This window comes from Haliaeetus leucocephalus, unplaced genomic scaffold (genome assembly GCF_000737465.1).
Source record: "Haliaeetus leucocephalus isolate CR32 unplaced genomic scaffold, Haliaeetus_leucocephalus-4.0 Scaffold295, whole genome shotgun sequence".
Classification (NCBI taxonomy): Eukaryota; Metazoa; Chordata; class Aves; order Accipitriformes; family Accipitridae; genus Haliaeetus; species Haliaeetus leucocephalus.
The window spans coordinates 10,029,080-10,045,526 of NW_010972731.1; the positions used below are offsets into that span (position 1 = coordinate 10,029,080).

The following is a 16,447-nucleotide window of genomic DNA, read 5'->3' on the forward strand; positions in this document are numbered from 1 at the left end:
CTGCCTCGGGGCAGTCCAGCCCTGCTGCCCAGGTGGGCAGGCCAGGAGGAGGGATGCAATCTGCCTGCCCTGCAGGCATGCGATCTGCCCTTGTCCAGCCAGTCTCCATCCAGGGCAGCCGCGCTGGCAGCTCGGGGCGATAACCATCCCCTGCAGTGCATTGTGCCTGCTGAGCAGGTCCTGCAGTGGGCAACAGGGTACAGCGTCCTGCAGCCTGGCCACCACCCGCTGCCCGTTGCCAGCTGTGTGAGAGGTGTGCGTCCCACCAGCCTACCAAGGATGGCAACAGGCAGAAGCTGCCCGTGCCAGGAGGCAGAGCTGGCAGACCTCCCCAAAAAGGGGTGTGGAGCCCCCATGCCCACCCATCACCCTGGCCCACAGCCAGCACCAGTGCACCATCTCCATCACACTGACCCCCGTGTGTCAGCTGCCCCCCAGCCCCCTCCCCGTGCCGGTGCAGCTGAAGCACTCCTTCCCTCCCCTGGAGCAAGGAGCCTGTTTCGGACTGGGTTGCTCTTCCTTCTGATTTTGTAATTTGCACGATAATCACACTCCATTCACATTCCCAATTACTTTATCATTCAGGGTAGAAAAAAACATTCCAGTGATTAAAACTGCAATAATTAAAATTGAGGCTTTGTGCTGCTTCTGCCTCTTAAACATTTTACAAACTCTCCCCAAATTCCCAATTTCAAAGCTCTCATCAGGGTCTCAATTTCATGGCTTGTGTAGTCGTTGGCACTGCTGGTGCAGGGCCGGGCGGTGGGCAGGCAGCCCCAGCTGCTGGGGCATTCCTGCAGCTCGCCTCCTGTGGTTATATATTTATTTCTTCACTTTTGCATTATTATTCTGCAAGCATCGGGTGTTTGTCAGCATGCTGGGCGGGAGGGGGGGATTGAGGGGCCTGCTCACCCCCGTTTCACCTGCTCTCAGGCAGCCAAGCCCCCCCACACCAGAGTCCCAGCCCTGCCTGTCCCCTGCCAGGTTTCCCACAGACCCCCCTTCTGCCGCGCAGCCCCTCCACGGCAGCCACCCACCCACCCACTGCCGAGCCTGTCCCTGACTGACAGGCATGTGGAGCCACTGCTTATTCCTGAACCGGTGGAAATCGGTTGAGCTGTAACCACAGAAAGCTCTTTTCCAGACGCTGACCTAAACAGCAAGGCTGTAATGCAGTTTGATTCTGATTTTTCCTCCCAGTCTGGATTTGCCCACCAAATTAATCCATGAAAGTCAGGTGCACCCTAGGCCCAGACATGCCCTTTGCTTCTGATGGAAAAAGAAGAGTGGAAAAGCAGCATATATTTCGTATGCAAGAATAAATGAGAACGGATTTTAATTACTTCTAATTGAGTCTCCAGAATTCAGACAACTTCCAAATTAACACGAATTAACATAGTATACTTGATATCCCATAACATTTAATTAAACCTCTTAAAATAAGATCTGTAAAGCTTCCCTCCAAGCTTCACAGAGATGATCCCATCAGATGCTGCACCTTAAAGGTATTTAAATAAAATCCTTATACAAGCAGCAGTTGCAGAGCGTGCTGTGGGGAGGCGCACAAGCACGGCAGAGGTGATCTTCAGGTACCGCTATTAACAAACTGGGCTGATTAACCAGCCTGCGCGCATGGAGGACAACCAGAGAGCATCTCCTGCAGCACTGCCCAGGCGCTGGGGTGGTTCTGTGCGGCCATTAGCTGCTGCCGGCTCCCCCCACCCTTGCCGGGAGCCAGCGAGCACCGGTGCCGGTGCATCAGCGCTGCCTTTGTGGTGGGGTTCGGTAGAGGCTGCTGGGGGGATGCAGTGGGGCAAGGAGCTGCAGGGCAGGTGAACCCACTGTCATTCCTCTTGGGTCCCTGGGGCTCAGGCATGGGAGTATGGAGTGCCAGGGGGATGCCCTCACCACTGCCTGGAGACTGCCCAAAGTGCTGGCAAGTGACAGACAGGCCCAGTTTAGTTCGAGCCCAGTTTAGCTTGAGCTCAGGGTGCCCATGCACAGGTCTGCCAACCACAGGCACATGGCCAAGGGCTGCTGGCTGCATCCTGGGCATGGCATGAGCTCGCTGGGTGGGAGTACCCGGCATGTTGTCCAGGCATGGATATACATCTCCTCCGGTTCCTCATTTATTATATGACATTGCTTGAACACTCTCCTTCCTCGTGGCATAAGACAATTATGCAAGACCAACAAACAAGACACGGCTTTGGAAGTAAACGTCTGGTTGGGAGCCAGATGAATAACTGCTAAAAATTGGTATTTTTCTGCTTGTCGCCAATCACAGTTCACAGCCCTTATACTTTGCTACCTACAGCTCTCTGCTGGATCTACATTTCTTGCCCCTAACCTGCATCTAAGACAGAATCCAGCTGTGCAAAATCATATTTCACTTTATTTAGTGTCATGGAAACCTTTGCCTAGACAACAGAGGCACAATGCCAGCCTGGTGTGAGGAGCTCAGCTCCGGTGCAGACTCGAGCCGGGGGGAGAGTGCAGTGAGTCACCGCCTGCGGCCCCCGCGCCGCCCTCGGCACCTTGCTCAGCCCTTGGCCACGGCACGAGCCCCCGTGGCACTTGAGCCCTACCCGCGAGCCAGCCTGGCGGCTGCGCTTCAGGGACTACTGGCCAAAACAGGGGTGCCCCTGGCTGCAGGCGTCCATCCCCCTGGGGTCTGAGTTGTCACTTGGGGATGCTTGCGGTGCTTGCCCCACCCTTGCTCCAGGTCTCCCCCCATGTCTCCTCCTGGCCTCGGGGTTTGTGGGGTCCTGGCCCTCTGACGTGGGCTCCATCAGCGAGGCTGCCAGAGCCCAGGATGTAAGGGCAGGAAAAGAGAAACCTATAAATAACAGGTAAGGGAGGCAGCCAAGGGTTCTGGGAAAGGCCTGGTGTAGCATCCATAACAAATAAATTATAAAAACCTGATGAACTAATACACAGCCTCCCCTCCACTCTGACAGGCTGCTGACCTCCAGCTCTCAACTGCGGCAAAGTGCCAGGAGACAAAAATAGCAAAAAACACCAATTAAATATTAAAACTCACAAATGTAATGCAGAGCAGGAGAGGGGAAGGGGGCACGTGTCAGCTCCAAAGGCAGGGGTGAGCACTCGACCCAGCATGAACAGGTTTTCACCATCTGCAGGTAATAAGAACAATTTGTATTGGAGATTAAAGAAGAACTTTCAAGCTCATTTATAATGAAAACATTTGACGCTAATGACAGTGTTAAGGGTGCGATGGAAATCCACCTACTCTTGGGGTTTCTTGCACACTTACTCCTGACATTTGTCTGCTTTGCCATTCCTCTGCACCTGAATTTGCTCCTCAGATGCCGGAGGCAGCAGACAAGGAAGGGGGAGAGACACACCGCACCTCCTGCCCACCCATGGACCTCCTTCCCACCCACCGCACCTCCTTCCCACCCACCGCACCTCCTGCCCACCCACTGCACCTCCTTGCAGCCCTTCCCCTTCCTGCAGCTGGCTCAGCCTTGCTCAAGGAGCCATATGGGAAGGCGGCATCCCCCACGCGAGCACGGCCAAGCCGAGAGCGCACCGGCCGGCACAGCCCGGCACCGCTGCTGGCAGCAGCTGCAGACCTGCCGGGGGACAGTGTCAGTAGAGAATCCAGCTAACCCAAAGGCTCCTCATGGAAATGAGGTTTTAATTGGGCAAGAGGGAATCATCTTCCTCAAAGACAGAAAAGAAATCAGGGCCGTTAAAAAAGGGATCTAGCCAGGACACGTGCTTATTGAATGTGGACATCAAATCTGCTTTGAAGAAGGAACGGATGTGAAAGTTTTGCTCCCTGAAACACACAGAGCTGTAACACCACCTCTGCCTCCCGTGGAGCCTCCAGCAGCAACGCTCATGCGTGGCCCATGGCCGCCACACCGATGGCAGGAGGGAATGCCGCTCTGCCTGGCCGCACCAGAGCCCGGAGCCCTCCCTGGGTCTGCAGAGCGTGGGGCCGCCCTGCTCCAGCCAACAGCGCCGGCAGCCTCGGGGCCCAGGGACGCACCAGCAGCCAGGATCGGGCCCCACCAGGGCACCTGGGACAGCACCAGGGGAGCAGGCAGTGTGCCCACAAATGCATCCAGCTGGAGGGACTGTGGGGTCCAGCACCCCCCTGGGGATGTTCATCTTCCACGGGGGCTCTGCACCCCTCCCAATGCCCCCCATACCACCCGCTTAAAATTTAAACGAGAGGAAGAGACTAGGAAATGCTGCCCAGGAGTGAATGTCATGGGGTCCCATGAGACACTCGCCCATGTTTAATGCATAGAGAAAGCGCTGAAACACGATAAATGCATGGTTCGCGATGCTCTGTTTGCAGCTTTCACAGCACTGTGCACGGTTCTGCTCCCCAAAGCTGCTGCTTGACCCGACTTCAATGGATGGTTTTCAAAGTGATTTAAAAGGTGATTTTTAAACATCGCATGGTGACAAGAGAAGTACTTTATGAACAAAGGCTGCTGTGGGTCATGACAGAGTGCAATGAGAGAGCTTCCCTCCAGCCTCGCTCCATCCCCACTTGACTGAGGAAGTCTGTAGGGACATTTACAAACTTCACCGTAAATAATCTGGAGTTAGGAATGACCGTAGCTGCGTGGTTTTGCCATCAGACCAGCACTCCCCTGGGCTCCTGGGCTGGCTGGGCAGTGGGGGATGCCCCCGGCCGCACACCCCAGGGGAGGCTGGGACCCACCTGCTGGGGCTGGGGCTCTGCCTGCCTGGAGCTGCTCCGGAGCCCTGGCAGGACAGCATCCCCCGGGCAGGCAGCGCCGGCTCGCAGCTCGCCCCGGCGGGCTGGGGCTGGGGGCTGCATGCCACCTCCTTTCCAGCCTGGCTCTCCAGCCCCTGCAGCGGCCAGAGAGGTCAGGAAGGACAGACCGGGGCAGAAGGGTGGTTCTCCGTGTTATAAGGTAGGGAAGCACAATGCAAACAACAAGCAGATCAGTTTTGCTCAGCCTTTAAAGTGTTATCACACCTCAGGAATAAGCATAAAGGTCAAAATCATTAGTGTTTGAGTTCTGAATTAAATCCATTGCAATTAGCCCTGAAAAGATAACTGGAGATGCTGTTGAGATAACAGAGCAGGTATCTTCTGTAATTGATAATTACTAGGTGTAAAGACATGTACACTTGCCTTGAAAAGCATAATTGTTTCTCATCTGAAGAGATTGCTTTATTTTAATGGTCTGCAATTATTTTTATTTTAGACAGACTGGTGCCAACATCTGTAGCCTCAAACCAGCCCATTTCTACAGGAAATTGCTGCAATTTGCCACTTTCCCCCTGCTCCTCCTTACCTATGAGAGGTTCTCTTTGTTGTTGTTGTTGGAGGGGACAGAACTGGGGCTGCTTTTTAAACCTAAAGGAAATCATACACCAAAAGCGCATTTGTGGGCACTTTTTTTCTTGATCCAGTTCTGTGTAAGCTCCAGGTATACCCAGGATATTTGTAAATGAGGCTATTTGCTGCTCCCCTCATTTGCTGAATGCTCGCTGAGAGCCAGGAGCATGAGAGGGAGCAGGGCAAGGCACCTGAGGAAGAGGGGAAAAGGCAGAAGCATGCCCAGGGCCTGGTACAGCCCCACACAAGAGCAGCACCGGGCTGTGTGCTGTGGAGTGGGGCAGGGGCACAGCCACCCCTCAAGCCTGCAGCAGGAGTCAGGCCCCGGAGATGCCGGCTGCCCAAATGCATCCCTGAGGTCTGCCTTAAAACCTCACCCACCTCCTATAGCTGAGGGTGAGAGACAAACACTCCCGTCGGAAGGAGACTGCAGAGCATCCTGTGTCCAGGCGAAGAATCTCCATATGCTTTGAGGCAGGAAAATTTCCTTTCAGTGACCTCTTGAATGACTCCTGCTTCTTCTGCACACCAGCAGCTCACCCTGGGATGCCAATGAAGCAGGAACGTCTTTTGTCCCTTCACCTCACCTGGACGCCCGGCCAGGAAGGAGCACAGCACCGCTCACCCGGACAGCCATGAAGTGCAGCGGCATGTTCACCCACGCGGCACAGACTGAACAATTATTTCATCAGTGCTGAATGGGCTGACTTCTGTTATCTCTGCTTTGCACTGTGACTGCCAGAGACACCGGGTCTCTGTGCAATTGCCACTTTGGCTGATAGCATGCTGATATTATGGCCATGAACAATCAATGAGCATCGATTGTGTCATTAGTGCACAGCCTGATCAGAAAGCAGGCAGGACCTGCGAAGTCTCTGCATTTCCTATAGCAAAGAGCTTATCTCTTCCGTGAGGACAGATCACAGGCAGTCGCACCGGGGGTTGAACCTTTGTCTTTGCTTTTGGGTCTGTAGAGCCACATTGTGAGCAGCAGCAGGAGTAGGAGCAAGGAAGGTTTTAGATCAGCCTCTGACTGCTGGCTCTCCACGCTCTGCCCAGTGCCCCGCTCCACCGGCTTGTGCCCTTCACCACTGAGCCCTGCAGGGCCAGGAGCCCTGGCTGCCAGCAGGAGGGGGACAGCCCTGCACCAGCCCTTGGACAACTCCCTGGAGAGCAGCTGAAATACCATTAACCAGGAAAACAGCAGTTTGCCTAAAGTGGACATGCTTCATCAATGCTAGGAGGAGCCAGTTATAATTTCATAACCTTTCATGCTGTCTGATGACAGCACATACATCTTTGTTCATTACAGCAGATACATCAGGCACTGCATGCCCGGCGTGCTGCCCTCAGAGAGGGGGTGAGAACAGGGCAAAGGGGCTGAAACTTGCGGCCAATTACTGCCAACACACCTGAGCACCGGGAGCTGCTGGACCGTGCTGCTGGCTGTGGGCACTACGCTGCGTGCCAGCCCCTGCCGCAGGAGGGGGATCACGGGGTCGGGGCTGCCCCGTCCCCCAGCCCAGGATGAGGCAGGCAGAGGTGCTCCCCTTCGCCCGGGAGCTGCCTGCATGGCTGAAACAAACACCTTGAAAGCAGGGAAGAGGAGGGCATCTGCGGCTGCAGGCTCACGTGCCGCGCACGTTGCAGGAGCCTGTGGGGCTCCCAGAAATGCCAGCGCACAGACAGGTTTTGCCAGAGGTGCCATCGTGTGCAGAACTGCCCCGTCTGTTTGCAATGCACAGCAGTCAGGTTTGATTTAAATATTTGCTCTGCTTATGCCAAATAGTTGTTCAAAATCTTTGGGGACATTAATATTTATGCATGAGTTTTGAATAAATCTGTTATGATCGAAAGGTCTCGCATAATTGTGGTTCATCGCTGCTGTCCAGGACCCGTCAGAGCCCACACGAAGTGGCAGGATGGAGCGGTGCCACAGCTAGCCTGAGCACTGACCTTTGCAAAAGCGCATGCAGGGCTGTCCTGCTGTCCTCCTGTCCTGCTGTCCTCCTGCATCCGTAAGCGCAGCCAGCTGCTCTGTCACTGCACCAGGGCCCCAGGCTCTCCACGTCAGCAGCCTGCCCGCAGCACTGCCAGTCTGTCTGCCCCCTGTCCCTGTCCCTGTCCCTACCCCGTGGGGTGGCACAGCACTCGCAAACAGCAGCAGAAGCCCTCAGGCTGGCCAGGCCCAGTGTTTTATGGTTTCTGCTCTACGCCCTTCACACGGCAGATGCGAGCCCGTCCCCCAGCCCCTCTCCAGGCAGCTGATGCCACGTGCCAGGCGCTGACAGAGCCAGCCTGCACATCCAGCCCCCCGTCACCCTGTCCCACCGCCCCCTCCTCTGCACAGGAATCCTGCGGCTCTGGGGCTCCAGCACCCCTGGCCAGGGCGAAGCTCGGGGGCTGCGGAGGGTCCGCAGTGGGATGCAGGGGGTTCCTCCAACCCATCGCTGCACTGGAGCCCTCCTCTCCCTGCCGGTACCTTGGAGCCACGCTCTTTAGCCCAGGGTAGGCTGTGATTAAAGAATGATTCATGTTTCACACGGAGGGTCCTTCCAGCAATCCATCTCCTGAATTAGTTTCTCCTGCGCAGAGGTAAGTAAATCAGGGCAGCTGGCGGCGGGCCCGGCCGGACAGTGTCACCCAGGGGCCTCCCCCGCGGGTGATGAAGGGCTGTAATCACCGCTGCGGGGGGGCCGCCTCCGCCTGGCAGGGATTTATCACCCCCGTGCTGCTGACACAAACACAGTTCGGGGAAGTAGTGGCAGTGTAATTATTCTGCAAATATAATTAGGTACAGATGTACTGAATAAGTAATACTAAAATATATTTATTTCCCACTATTCTCCTGACTCCTGCAGCCCATTAAAATGCGTTATTATGATAATTTGTCAGGAAAATGACAACATTTATTAATGCATTAAAGTTAATTCCTAGTAAATTAGTAATTGGCTAAACAATGCCACTCAGATTACTGCGCTGGGGCTTTTAGCAAAAGAGAGAAATGCAAGAGGAAAACAAATTGTTTTCCGTGGTTTCTCCCTCTCTCCTCCACGGCGGCTGCAGCTCAGGGTGGCCGGGTGGGAAAGCGCAGCCGGCGAGGCTCTCCGAGCGCCGGGGCTGCCTGGCCCCTGCAGGGAGCTGAGCTGCCACTGCCGGGCACATGCCAGGGGCTCGGGGATGGTGCCTTGGCGGGACGGGAGCCCCAGCACCCAGGCCGGGGACATGGTGGGAGCAAGAACGCACTGGGGCGGCTGGGGAGGCTGTTTCCGAGCCTTCAGGGATGTGTTTTAAAACTTCCTCTGAGTGTGTAACAGCAGGAGGCTCTGGGGAAGCTGAAGCCGGAGCTGACTGCAGCCTCGCAGGCAGCTGCCCTCACTTCTTGGGACTGGCTGTTGATGGGGATGTGTCCGACCTTCCCATTTCTCCATTAGACACTGGTGACGAGCCCATCGCTTTTTTTCCCCCTTTACACAGCTGCACAGGGAGAAGGAGAAAAGCTGGCACCGCTTGCTCGGCCCTGGCACCGCTCCTCTGTCAGCGAGCTGCCAGCACTGGGGATGCTGGGGGGCACGGGGAGGGGGGCCCAGCTGGGCAGGCGGGAGGATGGCCAGGCAGACACGAGGTCTCTTCGGCCGACAGGCCGGTAGTGCAGGAGCTGCCAGCGGAGAGTGACAGGGCTGGCGGCCAGGATGGGGCCTGGGGAGGTGCAGAAGTGGCCTGGTCACAGCCTGACAGTGCTCCCCGCGGGCTTCCCCATCCCACAGAGGCATGGCAGCATCCCGGGATCTGGACTTGAGCAGGGGGACGACACCTCTCGCCTCGGCAGTGACGGAGCGTGGGATGGCTCCTGCCACTGCTGCGCGGAGCCAGCCGAGCCGAGCCCTCGGCCGAGTCCCTGGCAAGGCCCTGGGTGCCAGGGCTGCGCCCCGGCAGGCAGCCCCTCTAGCCGAGGCGGGCAGGCGAAGGCAGCGTGCTGCTCCCATGCAGAGGGGCACGGCTCTGCGGCAGCGCGGGGTGCGCGCTGCCCGGCTCCCTGCCGGGGCTCCCTGGGGAGCGGCGAGGCACAGCGGGCTGAGTCCTGCCCCAGCCCCTCGCCCCTGCGGCCACTGCAGCCACTTCATCACCTCACCTCCCCGTTTGGGGTTAGCTGGGATCAGGCATGGCAGGGATCCCGCTGAAAGAGCCATGGCTGCAAAGTGCTTCCTGATTCCCGAGCCCATTATGGAAAGGCCCAAACCTAGCAGACTGCTGATGTATGTGCTTAAAGACCCAAAATGTTGAAACCCCCCAAATTACGTAATTTTTCATGTGCACAACTGGAAATATTTATTGCAAAAGATAAATGCAAACACACATTTGCACCATTGCTCCCGGCTGTCTGGGCCCTTTACACTGACTGCAAATGTAATCTTAGCAGGGTTGTTGGATTTAAATGTTGATGTCATTTCTGTTTGAATGCAAAGAGCTTCAGCTATTTGTTAAGTCCAGCTCCTCCAACCCCGGCTTTCCATCTTGTTTATTATACAGAAAATAACAGAGTGATGTATGAGTCATCTTCCCCGGCACTGGGAAGAGAATTTCAATTACGCTCTTTCTTAAAACATTCATACAAAGTAAACTCACATTCTTAGAAACATTTGTGAAATGCAGCCAGGAGAAGACCTGGCGAGAGAGGAGCTTGCTGAGGATTCCTCTCAGTGGCACCTCGGCTTGCAGCTGCAGTTAATGAGCCTTTGAAAACAAAATGCGTTGTCTACATTTTGCTTTTCGTGCAACTGAAACAGTTGTTTGCAACACCAAAGCAAACATTAAAGCCCTGTGTTAAGCACAGTTACATCCACCCACAGCGGTCCTGGAGCAAGACATCTGTGTGAATGCTACCAAGCCTTTCCGCTGCTTGCTCACGCACAGATGCGCTTTCCCTCCCTCCCGGCTGGCACAGGCAGGGAAACGCAGGCAGGCAGGCAGGCAGCAGGCCAGCCCTGCCACGGTCCCCGCCGGGCACTGCCCTCCCGCTCCCTGGCTGGGCCCAGGGGACAGGGCACTCGCAGGAGTTTTTCCTGATTTTGCCTCTTTTGCATCATCTTCCGAGTAACGCTTTTACGGTCAGAACATTGCCAGGCGCTTGAGTTTTTCAGAGCTGAGGTCACAGGCACCCTCCCGCCGCCGCAAGTACGGCACAGATTGCCACCCAGCCTCTTGGCAGGTCCCCTTCACACCCCCCGAAGGCATCCTCACCTGGCAGGGTCCCGTGGTGGCACGCTGCACCTCGTCCCCATCTCACTTTATCCAGGAATGAGATTTCAGCCACTTCACATTTTCTAGAAATCATGCAAAATAATAATAATAACCCCCAAATGCTCCCTTGGGTTCATTTTAAGACAAGATCTGCCAGAGCTGCCCCTATTTTCCAGGCTAATTTTGCCCACTCTGGGTTTTGTCCCTTTCAGCCCCGTTGCAGCTGCAGACGCATTGGGGGACACCCTGCAGCCGTGAGCAGCAGGTGGGGTGGGACAGCCTGGTCCCTGGGGGGTGGCTCCCCAGAGCACGCTGCTTGCTGCAGTGGGGCGGCTGGAGGAGCACGCCTGCCTCTGCGGGCAGGCTCGTGCAGGCAGGAGAGCGTGCGCCTGGCAGCCTCTCTCCTTGCTCCCGGGGAGGACGCGGCGGCAGGCAGGCGTGCACCACAGGCCCAGGTGTCTACTAACTGATTAGAAATGACATTTGACTTTACCACATAATAAAAGTTTCCACTTATGACCTTTTCTACATTTATTCCACGTGCTCCAAGATTTCATTCAGAAAGGTCATCAACAATATTTTATCCCCAGCAGCGGCACGCAGATGCTGTATTTATCATACAGAACTGGCATTCTGGTTTCAGCCAGTGCCAAACTTTTGAGATGCTGAACAACTAAATTGCAGAGGTGGCTGCGAAGGCAAGAGCCCTCTCTTCACAAATTGCTTTTCCCGGCCGCTAATGCCACCTGCTCATTGACAAACCCATGAGTCACTGGAGTGTGGTGGGGACGCCGGCTGGGATGGGGGAGCAAAGCAACAGGGTCGATGGTCACGGGTGTCCTGCAGAGGGGTGAGCACAACGGCGTGTTGGGGCTCTGGCCGCTGCCGACACCTGAGCCATGTCCCCCCGTTGGGTCTTCCAGGGGACCGGGACTGCACTGCGGGGCTGCGGGGTCCCTGGGGAGGCTGGCGGGAAGCGGGGGCTGAAGACGATTCCACAGCCCATGTGAGTTGCTGGGGCAGGATTGCCGCTGGGGGGCCACGCTCACCCAGGCTGTGCTCTGGACAACCACATAATGAAGAACCTGAACTGAAATCATGGCCGCGGTTACCTCCGTCTGCACCCTGTGAGGTTGTGAGGGATGGACACGTTAGCCCCGTTCCTCCTAATTATGAGTTTCACACAACATTAAGTTTCTGAGAGCACACTTTTGCAGCACACCCTATGAAATGAAGATTACTGGACTAAAAAAAGCTGCCAACTTCATTTAATTAAAACGCCTCTTGCTTTGGTGCCCAAGAAGTGGTCCTTTTCCCCTGCCTGCTCCACAGGCATGGCTCTCGCCTCTGCACCCCTTGCACCACCCTTGCACTCAGGAGCGGCGCATGGTTTGTTAGGAGCTGCCTGTTGTTTTCTCCCTGGGTGCCTGTGAATTATGGACACATCAGCTGAGTATCCTGGAGAGCAGGACCCGATGAGCCAGGCCTTGCAGCCCGGCACCTCTGTGCAGCACAGCCGCAGCAGCCCTGGCCCCAGCAGCAGCCAGGAAGAGCAACAAGCACAATCAGCATCAGTTAATCAATTTCCCTTAATGAAAGTGCCAGTCACAGCCTTCGGATTTGGGCTAAATAACGGTTTCCTCCCTCTCCTCTTCTCTTCCTTTCATACATGGGGGCTCATTAAACACCCCTCCCAGTCAGGGGGAGATGGGGAGAGACAGGTACAAGTGAGGTTTTTTGCATTTCATGTGCAAAAAAGTTAGTGAAAAATCAGAGGTGACAAGGGACTGGGCTGTGCATCTGAAATTGCATGAGCTTGTGATTTGGTTAAAGCCAGACTGTTGTCTGTGCAGTTACGCCCTCGTTATCAAGTGTCTCTATTACTGAATGCACAGCCAGGATGGTGTTGCCCCAGCTGCCAAAGGTTATTGTTCTCATTAAATATCAACCCAGAGTAACTCAGGTGAACTTAGAAAGTTCATTTTTCAGTCATTGACTTATCTAGGAAAATAAACACAGAGCCTTTGGGTATGTGTTGGATGAGCAGCTCAGTACAAAGCCGTATACAGCGTCTCCCTTGTTTAAAGAAACCTGCTCCTCTGGTCGCTGGTGTCTCCAGCAGGGAAAGCTGAGGGTCAGGCACGGAAAGCCAGTGAGGCCTCAGAGAACCGAGCCTTGCCATGCTAAGTTTGCCCTGGTTTTGCTTGTTGGTGTCCCAGAGCCCGGCCGGGGCAGCAGGAGCAATTCAGGAGGGCAGAGCACAGGGAAGGCTGGCAGCTGGGGGGGACCTGCGATGGGGAACTCCCCGTCCTCCACCTCAGGAGAGGTCTCTGCAAAACCGGGCTGGGGGAGCAGAGAGCCGCTGCCAGAGAAGGGGTCCGCGCCCACCACAGCTGCAAGGATGGCTGTGAGCAGGACCTCTCGTGGGACCTGCAGGCCTGAGCCCCGCTCCCAGCCACAGCCCCCTCAAGCAGCTTGAGGCTGGTTTCCCCCAGACGGAGGATGCAGAAGCACAGAGCCTGGGCAGGGCAGGTGCGCCGTCCCTGCAAAGGCCCACTGCTCTCTAGTGTTCAAAGCACAGCACTTTGCTGGCAATAACCAGTTTCAGGAGCAGCAACACGTGCTGCTGCAGGAGTCCAGGGATTTACACCCCTCTCTGCTACTACGACCCACGGGCCTTGGCTGTGCCCACCCCAGGGCCAGGGCTGCAACCATGGAAGGATCAGTTTGAAGTGTTTACTAAAAGCAGGACTCCCGCTTCCCGTGGCCATCTGTGTGTGCTAAGAAGCATCGCATCATGCATTGTACTCATTTCTGTTGCAGCCTTGTCTAAAACACTGCAGCCAGCTGGGATTTCCCCTCCTGCGCCATGCTCCCCTGGCCTGCGCAGCAGGACCCTGTGGCCCAGCACCGCCGTGCTCTCAACAGCTCACTCTCCCCAGCAGCAGCAGCACCGGGCGCCTGTCCATGAGCACCCACAACCCAGCCCAGCAGAGGCTCAGCCGGTGACCACGCCACCTGCACCGGCCACACGTCACAGTCATTGCCGCACTCGGCAAGTGACCTGCCGCGGCCGTGCCCGCTCGGGCAGCGCTGCCAGGTGCTGAAGAACTCTCCAGCTGAAAGCATGATGGAGAGATTCTTTCCAGGAGGTATCCCTGGCAGGCTGGACACTCTGACCGTGCTAGGGTTTTTTGACAGTTTGTTTCTGGGACCAGCAAATAAGGCGTGCTCTGTCACCTCGTGTGGGCAGCGGGACAGGCTGGCCGTGCACAGTCAAAGGAACAGTGTTAAGTCAGTGGGAAGCCCATGTGGCTTGTTAGGTACTGATGGCTTTGGCAGTAACAAGGAAGAATAAAGGGGATTGACTGATGGATATAGAAATCAATAGCCCTGAAATATTTCATCCAGAGCCTCCTCCAGGTGACTGCAGAAAATGTTACATCTAAATCAGGTTCCCAGATGGCCCAGGAACCAATATAAGTTGTGTTGTTTGCTAGTCCCTCACGCTTTTAGACGAGGTGTGATTTAAAGGGTTTATGCTGAGAATGAAGGTGCTGAGACGTGTGAGCCTGCGGGGCGGGCAGCCAGGGAGGCACGGCAGCAGAGCTCTCCTCCAGCGCGGCAGGTATTTATAGGGCTGGGAAGGCGCTGCAGGCTGAAAGGAAGGACAAGAAGGGGAAAGCAAAATTCCCTCTCCGAGGTACTGGCACACAGGGAAATGCTGGGACCTTTACACGGAAAGTCATAAGGGGCCACAGCATGGTTCAGAGCTGGGTATCTGCATTCCTGATGGCACTGGGCACTGTGGCCTGGCACCCAGCAGAAGCAGGAGGAGGGGAAGGGCTGGGGCAGTACGCCATGGAGAAAGAGCATCCCACACTCACCGATGACATGAAGCACAAGCACCGCTGTAGTAACCTTGCTTGTGTTTCTGTCTGTGCAGGACACAGTCCTGACAGCCTGAGCCCTGACTGGGAGCACATCCTACATGTGCCACTGGGATAGCATGGAGGGGCATGGGGGGATGACCTGAAAAATACCATAGGTCTCTCATAGCAACTCAAAGAGCCCAGCAAGAGTCCAGCTGGTGGGAATGTAGGCGTGATGACCCAGTCCAGCTTTGTGACTACGAAACATTGTATGGAAATGGTGTTTCACAGAAAATGCAAAGCCCTCACCACCCACACTGGAACAAACTGCAGTAGTTGGGTTGTAAAGCCCAGAAAAGGGTTTCAGGGCAGCTGGAAGAGGTAAATAGTTGTGAGCGAGGAAGTTACTCAAGAGGAGGTCAACAAAATGACTTCATACAGTGTGAAAGCTGCAGGGCCACAAATGCAGCTCAGCCATTCGAGAGGGCAACCTGGCCCAGCTGGTTTAGCTGAACTCTGAGTGGCTGCAGAATGCTTCAGCTCTTCTCAGGGAGGGAGACACAGCAGCAAACTGCCTGGCTCTGGTGCAAAAATCTCCTTATTACAGTCTTCTCCCACTGATTTTATTTTTCAGTGTATTCAGGGCTGCAGTTTTGCTTCCGCTGCTAAAGTTTCTGGGCACAGGTCCAAACAGAACAAGGAGAACAACACTGCCTGCTGTCACCCCAGCCAGCCTCCCTGCCTGTAGACCTGGCAGCCACTCTCCCAGGCCCCAGAAGATGCTATCTTGTGCCCTGCAGGGCTCTATCCATCCAAAGCATTTTTTAAGTGTCTGTCAGATCTTAAGTAACGTGGGAAGGTTTTTCTTTAAAAAAAAAATATTTTTTTCAACTCATTCAGCTGTAATGTTGCAAATGTTCCAGTTACACTGTGATGTATTGTGGTGTGAAGCTGTGACCCCCCCCGGCAGCGGTCCCCAAGATCCCAGAGTTCCTAGCAATGGTGCATTCTCCTTGGAGGCAGAAAGCACCTCATGAGCTTTGGGCTTGCGAGGGATTTGCACCTATCTTTTCTGCTGGCTTTTTGCAATGCATGAACTCAGCCAAAAGTTTCCAAGCAAGAGTATTAGCAAAGGCTACACGATTTCCAAACATCCCTATGCATGGCCACAGGGAGCCAACCTTTTGTGGTGGAGTTGCCACATCCTTTTCCGGTCAGCCCCTGAGAAACTGCCGTGTTACCAGCATACCAGAACTCAAACACATCGTGTTCACTGCCACGCCAGGGTCAAACATCTTGGAGCGTGTCTGAGGGGATGGGGACCTGTTTGTGGGTGCTCTATAGGCACTGAGAGCAGCCAAAGGCACTTAGCCCTGGGAATTCACACCCTCAGCTGTGGGTGCTGCAGCAGCGAGGCGGGAGCAGTAAGGTGGGAGCCAAACTTCTGCTGGTGGGCAGCGGGCCAGGGGTGCCGGCACATCTCTCCTGCTCTGCCACAGAGGCAGCAGGCAGTATTTTAGCAGTTTGACCAATGAACGTCGTAACCCGATGACTGATGGGCCAAGTGTTTTAGCATGAATTATGGGTCTAACACGATGCCAACAGTTATCGATTATAAAATAAGTCATTGTCACGGAGGCCTTCAGAAATCTTTGAGGGAAGAATGAAAGCTATTTTTTAAATGTTAAGTGATGGCTATCTCGAACAAGTGACGAGGGATAACTTTTCCCTGGCCATCTGCTGCCCCAGGGGAGAGCAGTTCCCACAGGGCGCGGGCACCGGGCGCACAGCAGTCGAAATGCGAAATGCGGGGGAAGGTGGGGGAGCGGAGGCAACCCCCCCAAACCTCTCCTCGACCCAGGCTGTGCCAGGGGCCGCCCGAGGGGCTTCTGCCGGTCCCGTGCATGCCGCCATCACGGCCAAGGCCTGCGGCAGCGCGGGGCGGCCCGGCCTCCGCCTCTCGGCCGGCCCGGGAGCC

The 16,447-nt window shown here is 55.5% G+C and overlaps 1 protein-coding gene across 1 annotated transcript in view; it reads right to left on the reverse strand.

Moving 5' to 3' along the window:
- Positions 1-6,008, reverse strand: part of HS3ST2 (heparan sulfate (glucosamine) 3-O-sulfotransferase 2) — a 49,705-nt gene extending 43,697 nt beyond the window's left edge. The window contains exon 1 of the mRNA XM_010570630.1: positions 5,944-6,008. Within this exon, the coding sequence (XP_010568932.1) occupies positions 5,944-6,008 (65 nt within the window). The remainder of the gene's footprint in view (positions 1-5,943) is intronic.
- Between the last annotated feature and the right edge of the window lie 10,439 nt (positions 6,009-16,447).